We start from the raw sequence: 23628 nt of genomic DNA, 5'->3' as shown, positions 1-23628 counted from the left end.
GGGACCACTCATGAGGCAGGAAGATGGATCTGCTGAAGCTCTCTGCTAGAACAATGGCTTCCCTGGAAAGTGCAATGCTAGAAGAAAGAATATATTCCCCATTGCCAAACCCTCATGGCTTCTTGACATAACAGATAAGAAGTTGTTCTTCTTTGGACTTCCAAGATGGCTGCATAATGAGCAACAGCGTATTTCTAGCTCTCCCAGTGTAAAAACAGAAACTCAGCAAAAAAGGCCATTAGACTTGTGTTTATGGGTACATTTCAGTAACTGGCTAGTATGTGCACTGCTTGGATGCCAGGAATAAAGAAATACAGAATACATGGAAAAGATCAGCTACAAAAATGAGGAAGAGTCACTGACTAGGGAAAGTTCTTCAGCAAAAAAGCAATGCAACATTTAGACGTGACTTCAAGTAACCTACAAGAAGATACAAGACAACTGCACACAGAACTGGTTAAAATAAACAAAACACTGATGGAGTATATCAACACAAACAACAAAAGGCTGGAATGAAAATGGAATGGAAGAAGCTTTAAACAAATATTCAGATGAGGTGATAAAGCTGCAAAAATTAGAGGTCAAAATGAAGAGAAGGCTTGCTGAATATATGAGACTGCTCAGGAAGAGATGTTTTAAAAAAATAATAGAACTAGAGAACAGAACACACAGGGAAAACTTGATATTTTCAGCTACACCAGAGAACCTGGAAGGAACAGACTGCATTCATTTTATAAAAGCACAAATAAGCAACTGGACTAGTATTCCACAGCAGTTGTTAGTTGAAAGGACACATTGTGTGCATGCTCCAAACCGGACTATGAGAAAGCAACCTAGATATTTAATAGTAAAGATTCAATCTTACCTGCAGAGTGAGTTGATTTTGACAAAACTGTGGCAGAAGGACAAAGTACTAAAGGTGGGAGATGGCAGAATAGAAGCAAATTTATTCCACTGCTCGGGGAATGTCGAGACACAGGTATAAAATTCAACCTGTTGTACCAAGCTGCCTTCAAAGTATTCTTCCCTGGAAGGGCATAGTGTTTTGAAGTAGTACACCCAAAGGAGGAAATACAAAGTTTTGTCCAACAAAAAATGAGCTGTGAAAGAGAGAGAGATTCTGCTGCTTGTTCTTCTGGTGATAAAGACCACAGAGATAGTAGAACTGAGAGTAGGTTGGAAATGAAGCAGAGACCAGATTTGGGAGATGGAGATGAACAGCAATAAAACCAGTAACGTAATGTAGGATTACAGTGCAATAAGTATATGTATGAAATATGACAGAACAAGAAAATCTGGAAATATTGGACTTTTTCAGAAATCATTGGACTTATTGTGGACTCAAGCATATGTCCTACTTCATGTCATTAATGTTAAAAATATATGCTTTGGGGATGGGAAGAGGAGGAAAAAAGTTTGTAAGTAAAGGAATTTATTTCTTACTAGCACTATTTTTTGTGGTTTATGGTTTTCTTTGCATGCTATAAAGTTTTCTCAGTTATTTTAAAGTGTAATGGGGATTGTAAACAGGTGCTGCTGTTTTATTTTCTTTCTCCCTTCTCTCTCTCTTATTATTCAGTTTTAAGAACTGTAGGCAATGCATTGAAAAAAAAAGCCTGGTTAAGAGAGCATGACAAAATAATAATGAATGTGTTTTTCCTCATTCTTGCATGGGGAATTGACTGGATTAAGGACAATATATAAATTTAATAAGTTGTAAGAGTACGTGAATAAATGAAAAAGAATATTGAATATAATGAGGCTTTTTTCTAGCAAATACACGTATGCTCAGTAGCAATTCTACAGCTGGTCTTCATGTTTCAATGGAAACATTCTGATAAAGAGAAACTGACTACAGGCTGGTGGACAGTGATTGGCAGAAGAAAAAACTGAGGAGAGAAATTGGCTAGGACATGATGTTCTCTGAAAGTATTCAGTGGTTTACCCAGCTGGGAGAACTATAAATAAAAGACAAAACCAATTAGCACTAAGAAAGACAATCTGCAATATGCATCTTAGCATGTTTAACCTTTCTTTCAGGTTAACTCAAGTCTAAGTGTGTGGCTGTCAATTTGGGACTTTGTTCCTATTAGGGTAAAACTTTGGTATTTGAAGATGTACATAGTTTATGTGTATTAAGTAAATAGGTTTTAGGGGGTATTGGGGGTGTGTTTGTTTTATTGAAAGCCCTCAAACAAAAAAAGTTTTGCAAGATGTGAGACTCAAATGGATATGACAAGAAACAACTGTATAAAAGGTCAACCTGTCAAACAGTGTATATGCATGTAACAAAAGCAGGGACTATGCTTTTAACAAAAAAGGTGGGAATAGTTTTTAATACAATGATCTTTCTGCAATGTCTTTACATGTCAATGGTCTCACAGATAAATACAAAAAAGTAGCAACTATATTAAAAAATGTAGAGTGCAAATAACTATGTTACAGGAGACATGCTTAGAGGTGAACATGCAAATTTGTTAAAGATTTTCAGAAAGCTATTCAGCAGAACACCTGGGACAAAAGAAAACTGGAGTACTCACATTAATATGCTAAGGGGCTACTGGCATGGGAGGAGGAGGATTACACAGGGATGTATTTATATTCCTCCTAAAACTGCCATAATGCAGCTTAAAAAAATTATTTGAGAATAAATCAGCTTTCAACAAGGAATATTACTTGTAGATGGGGACTGGAATGTGGCTTGCAGCAGTGAAGATGTGCCTGGGGGCCCAGAACTGAAAGTATAACAAGGGAAGGTAGATTTTTGAAGAAATTTATGAAAATATTTGGCATGGAAGATGTGAATTCAGTAACATGAGTTTGGAGTAAATTTACATATTATTCCCCAAGATATAGAAACTGGGCTAGGCTTGACAGAATTTACATTTCATAGGAACATGTGGATTTAACAGATGTCTTGATACGCACCCAACAACTATTTCAGATAATGCACCAATAATAACTAAAATAAAAACACAGGGTAATGAGATAAAAATGAGACACTGGCACATTCCCACTGAAAAGACAGGAGTTTAACGACTAGGTAATGGAGACTATACGGGAGCTATTAGAAAGGATAGAAATTTCTTCTGAAAATGTACCTAGGGAATGCGATAAAATTAAGCTGGATTTTAAAAATAGGGTGGAAATAAAAGAGCTATGGTTAAGTAACAAGATTTAGAAGGACTGACAAATATTAAAGCATTGCAGAATAGGGGGGAATTTCTCAGAACAAGAGGATCAACTGCAGAATGCTAAGCAGAACATGAAAGTACACCTTGATAACATGCACAAGTTTAGAAAGATTGCTGTTAAGCAACATTTTTTTGATAACAGTAGAGCATAAAAACTTTTAGCTGAATGACTCGGGCAACAGAAAGTAGAAAGGGCTGTCACCAAGCTTAGGGAACCTATAACATGGAATGTAACAGGAGATCCTGCAGAGGTATTAGAAATATTTCAGAAATTCTATGAAAGTCTGTATAAAACAGAGAAATATGGAAATCAAGAAAAGATAAAAATGGAAATGTTTGTGGAAGAATTACATATGCCAAGGTTAGAGGTAGATGAGGCTCACTTACTAATGGTTAGGATAGGAGGAGATGAGATTAAAAATGTGACATATAACCAATCTACAGGAAAGTCCTCAGGAATAGATAGTGTTCCAGTGGATGTTTGGAAGGTAGGAGGGAAAAAATTGATAAAGACCTGGAAGGTTTTAACAGTATTTTAAAAGGAGGAGAAATACCAACATCTTGGAAGACAGCAGTGGTAGCTGTAATACTTAGAGGGTAAAGCTCCATCAGACCCAGCTTCATACAGGCCCATTTCAATACAAAACCATGATTATAAAGTGTCCATTTCTATAATGGCTAAAAGAATGACAAAAGTAATGCCAAAATTGATAGATATGGATCAATGTGGTTTTGTGAAGTGGAGGCAAACATTTGACATTAATGGAACACTGATAATCCAGATGTAAGCAGAATGTAAGAACATACCATTGCTGTTGGTGGGTCTTGATGCAGAGAAAGAATTTGACAGAGCAAGCTGGGACTTTATGAGCAGGGCAATGGAAGCATGTGCATTTCCTGAAAGAAATTATAAGGTTGATTGAGGATATATGAGGGATTCGAGGCAAAAAATAAAGTGGGCAGGGTCCTCTCTGACGATTTCTGCTTGAGCAGAGGAATAAGGCAGGGGTGTCCTCTTTCCTCTGTTATTTGCATTATATTTAGAACCACTGGCAAGGAAAAGAGGAGACTCAGAAATTCAAGGACATAATTGGTATGGTAGTCAAGAAAAGCTGGCTCTATTGGCAGATATTTTATACCTAACAAAATCAGAGAGAGAGAGACATTACAATGTTGTGGAGCCTTTTGAGACTGTTTCAAAGTTTTTCAGGATACAAAATGAATGAAGCTAAAACAAAGGCAATAGCATAAACTATTTACCCATACACGAATTGGTTCAGCAATATATGTATTTATGGGGTAATGATAAAATGAAGTGTTTAGGAGTATGGATTAACAATAATTCTGGTGTGGCAGCTAACTATGGGGGAATAGACTAAACAAAAGATAATACAAAAACTAACACAATGGAAGCTTTATTATATGGAAATGGATGGTAAGATACAAGCAGTGAAAAAAATTTAGTTCCTTTCATCATGCACAGGTCAAGCATATTTATTTCATCAACCAGAGAAGTTGTGGATAGCAATTAATAAAGAGATGAAGGACTTTATCTGATCTGGGAGGGGAAGATGGTAGAACAGGACGGACTGGGATTACCAGATTTGAAGGGGTATGTCAGAGCTACATAGTTAAGGCTCCTATACATAGCACAAGCAGAAATTTGTAATTCAAAGTAGAAAAAGATGATGGTGAAACAGGGGCAAAGCTCAAGAAACAAGGAGACACTAGGATTTTGGAAGCAGGCCTTTAAGGAGAATAATAATCATACAGAATATTATATCAACAAAATAGCAGAAAGTATTCTAAGAAATTAGCCAATACAGGAATGGAAAAATAATATTCTGCAGCTAGGGATGACTGCAATTAAACAATAGGCAAGTGGGGGGTTGGAATTTAAGAAAACTGGAAAAGGAATCAAGGTATTGGGAGCAAACAACTAGAGAGGGAAAAGTAACAGAACAAGACGCCAAGAATTTATTTGGACTGCAGGTTAGAGATTGCCTTCCCTTTTAAGGGTATAGGCAAAGAGAAAGAAATAGGGGGGTCCTAAACAAAAGAACAGCACTGGTAAAGTTTTTAGTAGAATCTAAAACAGAAGCTGCCATTAAAAAAGGAATAATTAGTACAGCATATAAAATATTGCATGCTAACTATAAAAATCAGAGGAGGTTAAAAGCATTGGGAAGAGAGCTTGGATAAGCAATTCACAAAGAAACAATGGGAGGATATATGTATGTTTCCTAAATATGCAACAAAATCTAGAAGATTTAGGATTTTAGCTTGGAAATGTTTACATATACATTTTTATCCCAAGTAGACTCTAGAGAAGTTTTCCTCAGACAGCAAATGTTGGGGGTGTGACAGGGAAGAAAGAGGTAATTGGGGACATATTTTCTGGGAGTACAGTGAGTTAGCAGACTAAGGATTAACTGTGGGATGCACTGACAGATGCTGGGTGGACGGACTAGTGTGATGATGGAGATGATTTTTCTGAGCTATGATACAGAAATGGAATTGCCTAGAAATGGGTAAGGCCTTGCTGTGTCTAATTATGGTGGCTGCCAAAAAAGCAATTACTAGAAAATGGAAATCAAAATCTAAACTAACTATATAAGAAGCAGTGAATATAGGAACAGAGATAAAACAACTGGAATTGAGATCTTTAGAAAAGGGTAGGTGCAAACTACATAGGAAAAAATGGGAATTGTGGGAACAATACATACAGAGGAGGAATGAGGTTTAAAAGAAGGCGGGGCTTAAATGAGCTATGTAATGTTTCACTGAAAATGATTGGGTAGATTATAAGTGATGTATAATGTTTGCAACTGGGATTGTGCTGGTGTAGTTTGTTTTCATTTATATAAATGCATGATTGCTTATGGTGCAAGTGATGCTTTAATAAAGATGTTAATATTGTTTGTGATGTAAAATGCTTGCAACTAGGATTGCGTCGATGTGGTTTGTTTTCATTTATATAAATGTATGACTGGTTATGGTGCAAGTGATGGTTTAATAAAGATGTTTCCTGTTTAAAAAAGGTAGGACTTTAATAATTTATGTTGCTTAAGTTATACGATATATAGTAAAACATGAAAAGTATAATGTTTGTTAATACAGTTTAATTTTGTATAAATGTAAATTTGCCTGGTGATAATTCAATAAAGGTGTGTTTAAAAGAGTTCCTACTACTAAGTTTACATATTCCACATCAAATATTTTTATAAGTTCCTTTAGAAATCTACCCCCTTTTGTTATATTATTTCTAGGTCCCCTAATAAATCCTCACTATTGCAAATCAAATTCCAGTCCCCGTCTAAAATAATATTCCCAACTGATTTTTCCTTAAATTTTCTTAAGTTCCATAATAGTTTTTGGTAGAATACAATTATGTGCCATTATAATCCTCCTCCCTTGCCAGTAGCTCCTTACAACTACAAAGCTACAATTTTCTTTTCACCCCCCTCAATCAATCACTATAGGAGTCCCTTTAGTAATTTTGAATAATTATTCCTCTTTCCCTAATATTCTGCTGAATATCCTCTCTGAAATTATAACTTTGCCAAATTCACACGCTTATTTCTTTCCAAAGATGTCTCTTGCAGCATTATTATTTGTAATCTGCATTTCTTAATATAATTTAATACTCTTTCCTTTTTATCTATACCTGTAAGGACATTCACATTCTGTGATAATATGGATAACAGCCATCATGATAAAAAGCTATTGTTCCCACCTATTACACATGACAGTTTTTTGAATGTGTATTTCCAGGTTTTGTGTTACATGCATATACTAGTGTTTGGCAGACTGATCTTTTGTACAGTTGTTTCTGCTCATCTCCATTTGAACCTATGTCACACATTTTTCAAGAGTTTTTGTTTTAGTGAAAACTCTCAAACAAAACTAAATACAAAACACCCGTATTAACTTGGAGCAAACACTCAAAACTATATAAATGCTACAACCTGTGCTCCTACTTACACGGATTGCTCTCTGTTCTTCTATCTCTCTTCCCCTCCCAGATATAAAAAATAGCGTGTATGCTTTCAGAAAATTAACTTTTAGCCCTAAGAAAAAGTGCATTGACTATCCTATCTTTAAATAAAACCAAACTGTACATTGTTTTATTAACTGCATTAAAGTATTAAGGCTGCTAGGAAGGTTGTTTCCTCTTATTCCCTTCCCATAATTTCAAACTTAATTTTTTTGACTAAACTGCTTACCATTGTATCTTTAAATGTTGCATATCCCTCGGCAAAGAACACTCAGAATTCTCAAGGTTAACTGCTTGCACCTGCAGTCTTCTTCATGGAAATGTACTCAGCAATGAGGCTTTGTAAATTTCCTTCAGAAAAAAATGCTCAGCTGCTCTCAAGCTGTAGACATCTCAACTCCACTGAACATTTGCCAGCGGAGAACAATCTAATGTCTTTGCAATTGCAAGCAGCTTGGCAATTTCATGAATTCTATAATTTTGTCTTATTTTCCACATTTACATCTTAAGCCAAAGGCAGTAAATCTACATATTCACCCTTGTAAAATGAGAGAGAAAATATTCTAAGTCTACCTATAATATAATCAAGTGTGCTTTTACACCCCACCAACTCAAGATCACAGCATATCAACATTAAACGTTTTGTCCACCCTTTATTCTTGTTGTACTGTAAAACCTATATTTCTTACAACTAAGAAGGTACTTGCTTTTATATCTTTAACGTAGGCAAGGTTCAAATGACAAATTCACCACTGTAGCAGGAACAGGCAAGCAAAAACTGAGGGTCATGCTACTCAATGCTAGAAGTTAAATCTCAAAATGCACTCCCTCGAGGCAATCCTTAAAATGGAGAACATTGACATCTGTGCAGTGACTGAGACCTGGTTCAAGGCTCCAGAGAGCACCCCTGCATTACCAGGCTATAACTCATACCACACTTTTTGGCCAACTAACCTGAACCGGAACACCAAAGGCGGAGGTGTGTCCATATTCATTAAAGATATCCACACCTCCAAGCTAGTGCAGCATAATGCATCCGATGTTATCCAAGTGCAACTCTGGGCAAAACAGCAATCCAAATTGTAGCTTGCTACAGATCCCCCACCATGCCCCACTCCTCTTTTCTTGATATACTGGAAAATAATAGGGTTCAAACACCCTAATAATGGACAATTTCAACTACCCCACCATTAACTGGGGAAACTACTAGTGTACCAACTTCTTCGCGCAATGCTTTCTGGATTTCAAAAATTCCAATGCCCTGGATCAACTTATCCACACCCCCACCAGGGGCAACAATATCCTAGACCTAGTCATTACCAACATGAGTGACTGGTGTTCCACACCTGAAGTCAACTCCTCGCTGGTCAGATCCGACCATAAGCTAATCACCCTGGATATCCACATCCTGCCCCCACCCCCCATTAAGGAAACCACGGTAAAAAATTTCTCTAAAGCCAACTTCATGCTTCTTAAGACAGAAGTGGCAAAATTCATGACACCCATGCAGATGGACAATACAGTTACAACTACTGAATCCTACACAGATGCACTCTATAAGCACTTACGAGTGCATGGATCATGCTATCCCAAACAGAACCAAGATGCTATCCTCCAAAAAAAGGAAGCAAATCTGGTGGTCCCCTGCCATAAACAAACTCTACAATAGAAGGAAGAAACTGTTGTAATAGAGAGTAAAATCCCATGAGTGGAGGAGTTCCCTGGTCAGCCTCAGTAAGAAGCTGAGATCTCTTATAAGATCCTCCAAAGCTAGCTACGAAAACAGAATTGCCACTGATTCTAGGGACAACCACAAAGCATTCTATAGCTATGTCAAGAATTTTGCTGGCAACACCCAGATCTGCTCTGAGTTACAGCACAATGGCACAAAAATGACAGAGCCAACTGATATTGCCAACATCCTGGCAGATAGGTTCAGTGCTAACTTTACCACCCTCTCACCTCCTAAAGGGCCCACATCTATACAGGAAGAATGCAGAGTCCCTGTAACCACAACTACGCAGGTAAAAGTTGCACTCTCTAAAGCTAAAAACACAGCATTCATGGGACTGGACAACATCCCAGTCTGCGTTTTACATGAACTTCAGAACGAACTAGCTCCCCATCTAAGCACCATGTTCAATCATAGTCTCCAATCAGGTTTTGTGCCCAATGAATGGTGCACAGCAAGTTATCCTACTCCACAAAGGGGGAGCCACCACTGATCCTGAGAACTATCACCCTATTAGCCTGATCAGCCTGGTCTGTAAGGCCATGGAACGTATCATCATTGAACTCAGACATTGGTAACCGCCAAGCTCTTAACCCCACCCAGTTCTGGTCTGTGAAAGGCAGATCATGCCTCCTGAACCTGACCGACTTCTTTGATGCAGTCACCAAAGCCATAGACGAGGGTAATGTGGTTCAGACAGCCTATCTTGACTTCGTCAAGGCTTTCAACACTATCCCCCATTCTGGAATTATACCTAAACTCACTAAACTAGGTATAAATCCCTATGTCACAAGATGGGTTGCCAATTGGCTCACTGACAGTACCCACACTGTAAAAGCTGCAGACTCCAAATCTGACTTCAATCCAGTGACAAGTGGAGTACCACAGGGCTCAGTTTGGGACCTCTCCTGTTTGGTATCTACGTCTCTGAAGTACAAGCTGAGACAGAAGGACTTTGGCTGATGAAGTTCACAGATGACTGCAAACTAGGAGCCATAGTCAAGTCCCCAAATGATGTGGACATCCTACAGAAGGGCCTCAATGAGACAGATGCCTGGTGTGAGAGCCATGGCCTCGAGCGTAATGCCAAAAAGTGCCTTGTCATCCCCTTTGGTAAAAACTCTGTACCCATAAACTACCACATACACGCCAGTCTATTTAATGTCGAATGTGTGATGAGACCTTGGGACCCAGGTGGACAGTAGTCTCTCCTTTGATAATCACATCGCCACAGTAGTCAGGAAATCCTTCTACGTGGCACACCATCACAAAAGGATTCTCATCCATGAAAAAAAAAGGTAATTGTTCCCCTCTACTCGACACTCAGACCCATTATAGAGTACAATGCCCCTTTTGGAATGTACCTCAAGACATCAGCAGCTGGAAAGGCCACAGAAGTACCTCACAAAGAGGATTACTGGCCTCAAACAGATGCCCTACACTGACAGTCTCAAAAAACTCCAGCTTTACTCCGTAGTACATCGCCTACTCCGAGGTGATCTCTGCCTAACATATAAAGCTATGTCAAACCCAAAGCTGTTGGACATGCTACACCTAAAGAAATCCCAATCCTTCCAAGCTACATGTTCTAGGGACCTAAACCTTGTCCCCACAATAAACAGGACATGCTGGAGGGACATATTTCTGTCCCAGAGACTTCCCATACTCTGGGACAAGCTACCCATCTATGTCAAGCAAAGTTCCTCATTAGCACTCCAAGAAAAATCTTGAGTGGATGGGAAATACACCCCAGGGGATCACTTCTGTGGCTATCTTCGACAGGGGCACAGGTAAATAACTTTCTTGGGTGGCGTAAGCCAGGGAACCTTGTTGGCTAGGCTTACTTAGGCCCTTGGGCCAATAACCTAGTGCCTACTTATAAACCTATACAACAGTCACCAAAACGACTCCCCCCTCCCCCCAGCAAATTTAAAATAGCCTTGACTACACACTACACTACCATATATTATATGCAGTTTACATAAGGAAGTGTTTTATACAAATACTAATAACAGCAAAAACTGTTTTACTCAGTTATCCCTTTTAGTATCTTTATAAACAATGAAAGAAGTGGAAGTATATGCTTTACAGTCCACTCAAGTTTAACAGGGTCAACAAAAGTCTTTTCAGCCATGCTTTCTTGCAAAACCATATTTCATAAATATATTAAGATGCTTTACAGTCTTCCATGTATCGCACACCTGCCTCTCAATATTCCTGATTGCTGGGATAAATTTGCTTCTCTTCTGTCTGGTATTCAGTGAATCACCATTTTCTACAAAACACTCTGCTGTCTCCAGTTTTAACACTTTGCCCTTCTGCCACAATTTTGCCAGGATCAACTTCTGCTGGTACAATTGAATCTTTACTAACACAGGTCATGGTTGCTTTCTCATGGCCAGGTTTGGAGCATACAGTCCGTGTGCCCTTTCAATTAATGTCTGCTGTAGAACACCAATGCAGTAGCTTATTTGTGCTTTATAAAATTTAAGCAGCCTGTTCCTTCCAGTTTCTCTGGTACAGCAGAAAGTCTCCGTTTTTTTTCAGCCTGGTCTTTCTAACTTCACTAATTTTAACAGGTCTTCTTAAAAAAACTCATTCAGCCAGCTTTTTCCTCATGTCACCCTCTAATTGCAACTTCATGAGTTCATCTCAATGGCTTATTAAAGCTTCCTCTAGTTTTTTTAGCCTTTTGTTGCAGTGGTTATTGTTGCCGCCTCACAGCAAGAGAGGTTCTCTGATTCAATTTTTGGCTGGGTGCCTTCTATGCATAGTCTGCATGCTCTCCCCACGTTCGTATCGCTTTCCTCCTGGTGCTCCAGTTTCTTCCCATATTACAAAGACAACAGTCTGGAGTGCATCACCCAGAGTTTCTGCTGAAATTGGACTTTGTGCAGTTTGGACTTTCCCGGCAAACAAATGTTAAATAAATTCTTAATATGCTTATTTCAATCACTTCTGATTGCATTCGATTTATTTTTTTCCCTCTAAATTAATGGAAGCTATGTCTTGAACCAAATCTGAAGTTTGCACTTTTTGAACAGCTGCAGAATCCTTCCCAGACAGTGTCTTCTTCACCTTTTCTGGTTGATTTTTTTCAGGGTCTCCAAATTTGTTCTTCACTGGCATCTAGGCAGTGTACTTACTAGCCAGTAACTGAATTTTACCAAAAAACATTTTCAATTACACTTTTTCTCAGTTTCTGTTTTAACACTAGGAGAGCTAAAGTAATGCTGTTCAGTGTGTAGCCACCTTGGAAATTCCACAATTATATTAATAACTTGAACCAGAATGTGGTTATGTGGTACTCCTAGGTATTAAACAAAAGAACACACAATGCTGAAAAACCTTGCACTGACTGATGTCTAAAAAGCACTGCTTTGCAGATACATTTGTCCATTAAACATGCATTCCATTATACTTATTCTAGTATCTCAAAAATGGAATAACATCTACAAAACTGATTTGCAGCAAAATGAACATATCTGCATGAACAAAAGTCATGCTAATAGGGGTCCTTCTACTATGGTCAATAAGATTTTAAGATTTCTAGAACTATACATTTTACATATTATGGAATTACTTGTTCAGTATAAAATTAACATTATGTCTGACTGACCTACTAATATCACCATTGTGAACAGGAGTTTGTGTTGAATAACCTTCATATTTAAACTTTTTTTGTAACTTTTACACTTTTTGAGATTATACACATTTGTTCACCGGCTGGCTGGAAAACTACATTCTCAAAATCTTAACTCAAGCAAAGGCGGACTAAGGAGGAACTCTGCAGGTGTCAGGAGGTGTGAACGGGTTAAGGAATCCATCCATCCACAACCCCTTTTCCCATTTTTCGAACAAGGGGTTGGGGTGTCAGATCAACAGTAACAATCATCTAGAGGTAATGTTTACATCACCAGGTGGCTAGCCCTGCCCCTGTAGTTCTTTCACACCACACACATGTGCACACTCACCTGCCAATTTAGAGTATCCAATCCACCTACTGCAAAGTCTTTGGAATGTGGGAGGAAATCACAGTACCTGGAGGAAACCCATGCAAGCAGGAGGACATTCTGACTTCATACAGAAGGCACCACCCTAGCTGAGAATCAAACTCGGGAATGTCTTGCTACGAGTGAGCAAAACTGTCAGCTGTGCCTCATAAAGGGTTAATGAATATGTAACCAAAATCCATCTGTGGAATTTTGATGACAGATCCTATTCGGTCTTTCCAATCCGACCTATGGGTCTTCGCACTGCTTATCAGATCTGACTCAACAGCATAAGTGATCCAGGCTCAAGCCCCTTAAAGAATTTTCTTCCCATCCTTCTTAGGAATAAGGATCATCTCAGATCTCATTTGCTGCCTTGGTATTCAAGTACTTCCGTAGCTGTCCTGGATCACCTGATGAGGACCTCCCTGAAGATGCAGATTGAGATAGGAGTTCTTCCATCACCTTAGATTCTGAAGGTGGATAGGACTGGCTCAATGTTTCTTCTTTTGGCTCCTTCCCTGGTATAGGTCTTTGAACCAGTAGTTTCAGACCAAGTCCTGGACCTGAGGTCTGTTCCTTAGATGTCAATCATGCCTTCTGGTTTGCACTAGAGGTACTGGATCCCAAACACTCAGGCCTTGGCAGTCTCAGGATCATCAACCCTAAGACTTCTGCACCTTCATCGAAGCTGTCACATGACTGTGCATCAGAAAACTCAATGTTTGATTCCTCAGCTCCGATCCCCTCCTAGAAACCATTCATACTCTCTGCTATAGAGATACCTTCTTCAGCACTGATCATTTCTCCTTTAGTTGGGACAGACCCAGTCACAAAAGTGACATTCTCAAATCAAGCAAAGATCGGTATGGGTTATGGGGAGTATGACTTCAGCTCCTTTGAGAACAGAAACACAGACCTCATTGAGATAGTCTCCATCCTATGACTCCCACTCCTCCTCACCTTACTCCCATCAAGCATCCTTCAGTCAGAGTCAAGCTTTGGGCCAAAAGCCACTGCTCAACTGCAGGAAGAATCCTCTCAGGAATTGTAACATACTCCTCCAGACATTCCAAGAAAGAGAACATATAAAAGGAAAAAATGGCCACAGTACAGCAAAAACACAAACCAGCGTAAATATAAACTATTTGAAGCGCTTTTCGTGTGTTCAATAAACACACTAAGAAGCGTGTTTATTGAACACACGAAAAGCACTTCAAATAAATAGTTTATATTTATGCTGGTTTGTGCTTTTGCCATACTGTGACCGTTTCTTTTTAATTTTTAGTTGTTTATTATTGTTTTGGTTCGTAACATATAAAAGGAGGCTGCTCTCAGACTTCCCTCTGGAGTCTATCATATTACATACCAACTTGGATGAGAGAGATGACAATCTCCTCCCAAACACCCCACCTTTGATGAGATTTTAGAACTCATGTGGAAGAGGGGATCATGGCCCACAACCCCCCAGGACAAGGAGGTTCTCCGAGACCTATGGCTTTGGCACCACCTTCATTCTGGGTGGCGTGGTTGCGCTTCTGAAATTTGGCAATTTTAATTCATTCAAGCCTATAATGCTTTTTGTATGCTTCCAGTTCACATCCGTACCTCCTTATGTTGTCCAGAACTTTTCTAGGTCTGGTTTCTTTAAGTGACTTAGCAGCTAATAATAGGCAGTATTGGAAAGGCCAAGGAATTATTAACAAGATGCACTAAGATTGTTAATCTAGGATGTCATGCAGTGGAGAAATTAATCAATATTTGACAATTATTCATATTTTCATATTTATGATCATATTTTAACAACCAAGACCCCTACATTTAATTGAAGTGTATAGTGTTAAATACCAGTGTGGGAGACAGGAAAACACACTGAAAATGCTGGTTTATATGACACTATACTGGAAATATTGCTAGAGGTTTGTTAGCAATTAGGAAAATAAGTAATATTTCCATATGTACTTAATATTTCAGAAGCCAAGCAACAGACTACTGCATGACAGGTGAAACCTTAGATGTTGAAGAAAACTTATATTTGCACTGTAAATTGCACATTTTGAGAGCTATCTAGTCTTTGTGCTGCTAATTAAACATATGTCTTTATATTTCTGTAAATATCTCAATGTGCACTTTGAGGAATTTTTTTATGTCTGGTTAAAAACGTTCTAACAATATATATTTTGGTTATATAGTTTTTAAGATATGAAAATCTGTGAAAGTTTGGAAAAATTATAATTTGGGTTTTGTATGCATTATAATACATTACAGTACTTATGGAAAATACTATTCATGCACCATCACTGTAAAAAATAATTCTTACTGACATTGACATTTGTATAGTCTTAATAGCGTTTGTTGTTTATAAGGTATTTACATATGTTTAACTTATGCTTTTTAATTTTATTTTTCAGAAATTGCTATGGAATGCAAAATGTGCATAGAAGTTGGAGGTTCAACTTTCCACACCACATAGGTGTTATGAGTTAGTGTCCTTTACAAATGCCCCCCCCCCCCTTTGATGGATCTTCATTGTTTGGTTTTCTGCTAAAGAAAATGCAAAAATGTGAGGAGGAAAGCAAAACACTTTCTGTCAAAGTGAGATTTCAGGCTTCTCAAAGATTATATTGCAGGAGCCAAAAGGGCCCAAAGTCACTCTACTGTTCAAGGCATCGACCAACTGAAGCAGTCCTCTAACAGACACAGACTCAAGAGACCAATGGGTTCTGCACAACCAGGAATACCATGGACCCTTTTCTGACAGGCAACCTCAATGTCCCTGAAGGGCTTCCCAAATGCTCCACTCGGGAGAAAGGGGTCCTCCTCTCTCTACTCCTCTGCATAGATGGCCATTATTTAGGACAAATGGGTAAAAGGGAGAATATCTAAATTCTACAGGCAGAAACAGCATAAAAGGAAATTATCTCCTTGTTGCACAAGCATCCAAGAACTTCCACCAGGCAACATAAGATCAGGATTTTACTTGATTGTTTTTGGTTCCAAAGAAAAAGCAGGACCTTAGGCCCATACTGGGCCTCAACAAACCAGAATTCCCATGATAGTCAATTCTGCTTTAACTCAGGTTAAATGACTGGATGTGGTTGGTGGAACATTAGGACTCCTACCTTTTATAGCAAAAGCATCCTAAAGATATATATGCTTCAGTCTGGGAGCCAGTCAGTATTAATTCAGAGTCCTACCCTTGGGCCTCACCACAGCCCAGTGGATGTTTACCAAGTATATGGCAGTCATAGCAGCCCATCTACACATTTAGGGATTCAGTGTCTTCCTCTATCTGGATGACTGGCTCCTTGCTGTCTAACAATGGAGTATCTGTTGAAAGCCACAGACTGTTTAGGCTACATCTATCCTTGGGAATAACTCTCCAAAAATGATCAGAAATAACTCTTCATTCATTGGATGCCAGCTGGACATGACTTCTAAAGTTTCTCTTTCATCAGACAGAACTCAAACATTGAAACTAGATGTATAAAATCTTCTCCAGATTTCATCCCCCTGCTCTGGTCCTCAAAGTTCTTGGTCTAATGACATCATCCATAATGATGGTTCAAGTCATACACTATCACATAACTATACAGTGGCTTCTAAGAGCACAAAGGTCTCAACCTTTGCATACCCTATCAACACAGATTATAACAGATATTTGCAAACTGCACTTACACTTCAGGCACTAGACTCTCCTTATGTTCTTTCCTGCAGGCAGACTGTCATTCAGCCTCATAAATGGAAGTTACCACAGTTGAGAGAAACTATAAGGATGGTCCAAGGTTTGTAGACCCCAGATGACGCTTATGTTCACATCAATGTCCTAGAGATGTGGGCAGTTCTAGTATTGCAGCAGTTTCAGGACCGTCTCCCTCTGGGGTGGCTGGTCTCTATCGAAAAGGACAACATGACAGTGATTTGCTGTAGCTATAAACAAAGAGGAGCCAGATTGTATCCCCTATGCTGGGAAGTAGTGATGGTCTGGCAATAATCAATGGTCTTGCATCACTTTTTTCTAGCTACATACATTCTGGGAACTCACAACTGCTTAGCAAATAGGCTCTTCATGTAGCAACAGTGGTCCTTTAGTCTAGCAGGGGTATGGAAGATCTTTCATCTCTGGGGTCATCCTTGCTGCTTTCTTTGCTTCCCCAGACATCAAGTGCAGTGAATATTTTGACACTCTCCAAAGCAGCAGTCACAGAGGGATGGTCTGGTCAAGCAATGACCTCCCAGACTACTCTATGCCTTTCTGTGGCTGATTCTCAGGTTTCTGCAGAAAGCAAACAAATGCAAGGAGTCTGAGATCCTCATTGCCCACTTTTGGTTCAGGCAAACCTAGTTCCCTCTTCTCAGGCCTCAACTTGGGAATCCCCTGGATATTGGGTAAAATACAATATCTGCTTCACCCCTCCAGGAAGACTCACCTGGACTGTCTCAACTCCATACTGCTTGATGTCTCCAATTTTAATGAAAGCCAGCAATCCAGCTTTTTCATCTGATGTGGTTAGAATTTTGTCTGCTTTCCAGAAAGATTCGATGTGCAAGATCTATCATGGAAAGTGATAATTTATTTGGTTTTCTTATAGGTTCACAGGTGTTTACTAGATTAACAACCACAAGGGCCTTTTTAAGCCTGGCTATGCATCCTAAATCCGACAAGTTCTGATACCCTTGATAAGTGTAAGCAGGGGCCTGAGAGATAAAACATTTACAAGCAGGGGCCTGGGAGATGAACCATTTACAGGCTGCCTGTGTCTATTAGAGACACAGGTGCCAAAACAGGGATGAATTTCCTGCTCTCCATCCAAACTGTCTAAGCTGCACTTGAATTGGGTTAGGGAGGAACTCTACTTCACATGGATGGGGAGCCTGTTCCAGAGACAGAGAAGTCTCTGGGATACATACCGGTCTCTCCAGAAGGTCCTTCTTCACAAGACACTGACCCTTGTTCAGCCCCTATGCCTAATGTTCTCAATTTTCTAGCACATATATTTTGTTCAGGCTCTAGCTTCTCCACCACTAAGGAAGAGTTAGCAACCATCTCTTATTTTCATGTGGTTCAACAGGATTGCTCGTTGACCTCACACAAATTCGGTAAAGATTTTCTAAAAGGCGTTTTCCTTCTCAGGCCTCTAATTGGAGAGCTAATCTCTCCTTGGGACCTGAATTTTATCTTAAGAGTCACTGATAAAAACCTCCATTTGAACCAGCATCTACAACACTACAGAAATTGCTATCAAAGACCTTGTTTTCAGTGGCCAAAATTTGTGCAATAAGGGTGAGCTTCAAGCACTTATCAGTGATTCCTTACTTGGTCTTCCACAAAGACGGTGCATCCTTGATTACTGCAAATCCATCCTTTCTTCCCAGTGCTGCAGCCCATTCATTTACTAGTCTTTTGTTTCAATCACAACAAAGGAAAGTACATTATTCACAAACTGAATGTGCATAGAAAATTGCAAATTTACCTTCATAGGATAAGATTCACAGCTTTTCACTTTCTTTGCAGTTAATAAGCTGGGTTAGTGTCTCCAATGTTATTCTTTCTAGATGACTTTTGGATTGCATTTCTTTTGTATACTCTACAAATAATTGACCTTTGTCTGGCAGACCCAAGGCAAATTTTACAAGAGCAGCGGCCACTCCAGGTGTTTGTCAATACATGAAATTTGCGTTTCTGTACCATGGTCACCCATGCAAACTACATTAAGCACTACAAATTAGATTCCATTTCCAGGGCTACGACTTCCTTTGGAGCCTCCTTCCTTAATAGTCTCCTATCATGACGCCACACAAGTGTTGAAGTAGCTTGAGCTTCTGACCCATAAGTCAGATCCGACAGACTAAATGAAGAGGATAAAGTTATGTACCCATCATAATGCTGGATCCTTTCATTTATGCCATTCCAATACAATAACTAGCCCCCTTCATCCCCCTTTCTACTACCACTTTTAGGACCTGAAGGATGCTTCCATTCTTTGTTACATGCCATAATATGATCTTTGTCTGGAGTGTTAAACTAGATCTGAGGTAATCATGGTCCCTAGGGCATGAGGAGATGTAAATTCTTAAAGGGACTCAAAGATGTAACCCTAATGTTGAAGAGTCAGATCCAATAAGTGGCTCTGGAACCCACAAGTCATATCAAATGGACACGAATGAAAGGAAACAGTATTACGCTAATACACAACTTCCATTCTTCTTTTACTAAACAGACGCTTGAGGTAGAATTACATGACAAAATTTTATTATACTGACCCATGGGTAAGTAACTTATGAAAAATAAGCTCTTAGAACTAGATTTCTAGGATTCCAGCCTATTAAAGAATGGTCTGCCCTTTTGTGGTGCTTATCTTTGGATAAGCTATCTTTTAATTTGGAGATTAAGTATAAATGCTTGGAAGAAAGACATTATTCTGTTCTGTGAAAGACATTTTCATGTGTTTCTTTTTTGTAAATAGGTTAATGATTTTTGGCCTTTGCTGGATAGGCTTTATACCCTCCCATTTCTGCATATTCTTACTATATACAGTTTACGGTTAGGAATACTTCTTACCTAGAAATGCGGTTTACATGGAAAGGAAGAACAGAACCTTTGGAACAAACTCTGGGATATTTCTGTAACAATGCAAAAATACACTTTTGGCTTTGACAGAAGAGTCAGGGAGGATGAAATTTACAACTGTTTACTTCAGTTATTCTATTCATTTTACTGCCTACAATTTCCATTCCTGTTGTATTTTTTGAGATTTAAGAAATGCATCTACTGTGTAAATTTTTTTTATATTGCATTTTGTGAGAAATGTTGCTCTTTACTTTGTTTTACAAATAAAGTATAAAAGAAAAATTTCTGAATCCATCTGAGCTGCCAACGCAGGCAGATGGAGTATTAGTTTAACATCTCATCCAAGGATGGGTCAACTTCAAAACTGGCTTCATATTAAAAGGGAAAAAAAGACGGTAAAACTAAATGCTTGGCATTAGCAGAACATGCTGTGGAGCAAGTATTCCTGGCTCCTATATTGAAGGGGTTAATAAAGGATGCTTCAGTAGTCATATGCCTCCCCTGTACAAGTGATATTGCTCACAGATGTGCCCCCCAACTCCCAGTCAGCTCTTTGGCACAGAAATAAAAGGTAATGCCAGCAAGAACTTTGTCCATGCACCAAATCAGCAACAAAAATGAATGATAATCTTTATACTGCAACTTGACATGCCTTGTTCTTTTATTTCTTATTACTGCATTACAACTGACTTACCCCCCCCCAAAAGATGGAAGCAAAATCTACTAAAACAAGTAAAACATTTGACTTTTGCTGCATTCCTGAAGGGGACACATGTATCTAGTATACAAAACAAAATGCATCCAGTTGCATGAAACCAAACCACTGTTCTGTGTTCCTTCCTTCCAAATGCAACACACTTTTTTTTTTCAAATCGGTACAGGTATTTTAAGAAATACATTTAGATCTGCAATGCACAACATATTTATTTGGCTTTTCTTCTGAAAGTGTCAGTTTTAAAAAATGTACAATGCCAAATAATTGTTAGCATACACCTTAACCCAGTGGTGCCATCATTCTTTTAAATATTCAATCAATCTTGTACATTCTATATAAAATTGTTTCTGAATATTATGAAGCATAATCCACGTCACAGTCAACTCTATATATATAAATATCTTACATTTCTTCCCTTCATTGTTGAGGATTGCGTAAAGGGCATATACATGTTACAAAGTTTTATCATTTCAGTGTACTGAAACATCAGGAAAATACTGACAAAATCATCTCAGATGTGCTAGAACACTATCATTCTCAAATACAGTGAAAGTTAGTGCAAAATGGCCTTCCTTTTCTTTCCAACCAAAATTTTGACTACAATACAAGGAATGATTTCACTGGGAAACTGCCACAAAGTTAGATGTTTAATCACTTGTCTTATTAAATGCTTCAATCTGTTTCATAAATCTACAATTATAAAATATTTTATTTTACAGAGGTATCAAAATGCTGCATAATACTGGAACAATACCCTGCATGAGTTTAGTGTTAAAGACCATTTCCCTTTTATACAGATATAAATTTTAAAATATTGCAATTTTTTCACTAAAATTACCACGTCTCCACACCACACTAATTTGTAAAACCACATTACAAACCTAGGTTGCCCTAAGTGCATCTACAAACATTTCAAGTTGAAAACAGATTTGATCCTTATCTTTCTCTACCACAAATATAGTACTTAGTGCTTTCCCATTAAAGGAAAATATTTATACTCACAATTCTATATGTGATGTGCCCTACAGTGTAAGAACTGTTCCAGCAAAATGTACTTAAGGATAGCAAGTTACTGATAAAGCTAATAAATAACATTTGACTCAATATAGTCATCTTACTTGCCCTTTACAACAATAAGTATACAAGAAAAATATGTTAATGAAAATTTGAGTGGCATTACAAAATCAAGTTTGTAGCAGCCTCATCTTCCACTCAACATTCCTATAAATACACCAACTCCCATCACATGTAACTGCCATGCAACACAGTTTTCTGATCAGGGTCTGTACTGTTCAAATCAGAACAAAGATGATGAACAATGAAAAGGATGGGTTTGTGCATTTGCTCAATTTTTAGCCCTTCACATTTTGATCTTTGAATACATTTCATCAATTTGTGATCGAAAATATTTCCGTAGCTCCATTCTTTTCGACTTTAAGGTTGGTGTCAGCAAACCATTTTGAATTGAAAACATTTCTGGATGCAAGATTATGTCCTTTACCTGTTGAAAAGAAAAATAAAACAAAACATATATTGCTTGATCATTCAAGGCTATTCTTTTGTTTCAAATAGTGATAAACATCTATTAACATCCATTCAAAATTACTTTAATGCCTGTGAGATTTCCCCTCCTAGGAAAAACAAAAATATGACTGCTTTGTTCACCAGTGACCAAGTCTTCCAAGAGTAAATACATTTAACTGGCTATGTAACAAGTTAGTTTCAAACTCCATCTTAGCTTATATTATACCCAGGACTTAAAGGTGCAATACAAAGACTGCCAGGCAAGTGCTGAAAAGAATTTTCGAGAAATATTAAGAGATTATTTACGGCAAACTGCACAAAGTCAATCTACTTCTTGCTAGCATTACAGTACAGTTGTGTACACTTACCATAAATGTAGATGTTCGAGTGTATTCACTGTTGCAGTCATTACATTTGGGTAATCCTGCTGGCAGGTTGCCTTCAGTCGGCCTGAATTCCAAAGTCTTGTGTCCTGCGTTGGCTGTTGTCGCCCCTTCCCTGACGTCAGGCCGTCAGGGGTATAAAAGAAGCAGCCGATGCCATTTTCTTTAGTTCTTCTTGCCCTAGATGTCAGGTGCTCCCTAACAGGGTAGCCAAAATTTATATGTATATATAAAATTACATGCAGCTATATAAACCTTACCTTCAGCCACAAGCAAATACCCCACATAGGTTGTTTAAATCAGAGAAGGAAAGATAGGTTCCATCAGAAGAAAATGGGGGGATGGCAGGTGGGTAACCTGGACTGCAACAGTGAATACACTCGAGTATCTACATTTATGGTAAGTGTACACAACTGTACTATGTTCTTCGTGTTTCACTGTTGCAGTCATTACATTTGGGTGGATTCCCAAAGCTATGGTTGGGAGGCTGGAGCTAAACTGCATTAGGAGCGGCTATGAGACCCTGCAGAACTGCAGTGGCAAAGCCTGTCCTGGATTTAGAGTAGAGTGGCAGATGACAGTGCTTTGTAAAGGTGCGCACTGAACTCCAAGTAGCTGCCTCTAAAATGTCTTTAGTTGGTACTCCCCTGAGAAAGGCTGCTGAAGTGGCTGCAGCTCTGGTGGAATGTGGTCTAATGCCCTTAGGCACTGGCTTGCCATGGTATAAGTAGCAGAAATGAATGCAGTGGACTATCCACTTTGAAACAGTCTGCTTTGAGATAGCCTTTCCTTGTGATCCTGCAGCATATGCCACTAGTAATTGCTCTGTCCTTCTGAAAACTTTGGTTCTGTCCAAGTAGAATCTAAGCTGTCTGTGTACGTCCAAAGAATGCAGAATTCTTTCCCCCTTGTTCTGTGGATTTGTATAAAAAGTTGGCAGATGAATGGTTTGGTTAAGAGCCACACTGGACACCACTTTAGGCATAAATGTTGGGTTTGTCCTCAGGGAGACCCTGTCCGGATAAAAAATGATGAAAGGTTCCACAGCCATGAGTGCCTGTAGCTCTGAAACTTGTCTTGCAGAAGTTATTGCTAGGAGCAGAGCTGTTTTACAAGATAAAAACTTTAAATCAGCAGTAGCAGCTGGCTCAAAAGGAGGCAGGGTGAGTTTTTCCAAGACATAGTTGAGGTCCCATGCAGGCATTGGTGATCTCCTTGGAGGCCTTAAATTTTTGGCACCTCTGAGGTACTGTTTTAATAAGGGATGAGAAAAGATTGGTGGCTCTGTATTGTAATGAGCCGAAATGGCAGTGGCATGAATGTTAATAGATGAGAAAGATAGGCCTTTGTCCAGCATCTCAGTTAAGTATTGTAAAATCTGAGGAATATTTGGCACAGCTTTATCTGTTCCTTGTGCCTGGTTCCAAGCACAAAATCTCTTCCATTTTCCAGCATAAGATTTTCTAGTACTAGGCCTTCTGGCTTCCAAAATGACGTCCATCACAGCTTTGCTGAGAGGT

At 38.7% G+C, this 23628-nt stretch overlaps 1 protein-coding gene across 5 annotated transcripts in view; it reads right to left on the bottom strand.

Annotated features, from left to right (window-relative positions):
- Positions 1 to 20392: 20392 nt before the first annotated feature.
- Positions 20393 to 23628, bottom strand: part of ACSL1 (acyl-CoA synthetase long chain family member 1) — a 1450848-nt gene continuing 1447612 nt past the window's right edge. For all 5 annotated transcript variants that reach the window (XM_044089832.1, XM_044089833.1, XM_044089830.1 and 2 more), the window contains one exon: positions 20393 to 21702. In XM_044089832.1, coding sequence (XP_043945767.1) covers positions 21562 to 21702 — 141 coding nt within the window. In that variant the 3' untranslated portion in view covers positions 20393 to 21561. The remainder of the gene's footprint in view (positions 21703 to 23628) is intronic.

The sequence above is a fragment of the Protopterus annectens genome, chromosome 12.part0 (assembly GCF_019279795.1).
Source record: "Protopterus annectens isolate FY-2018-M chromosome 12.part0, PAN1.0, whole genome shotgun sequence".
NCBI classification, from domain to species: domain Eukaryota; kingdom Metazoa; phylum Chordata; order Ceratodontiformes; family Protopteridae; genus Protopterus; species Protopterus annectens.
This window is presented reverse-complemented; position numbering and strand designations above follow the sequence as displayed.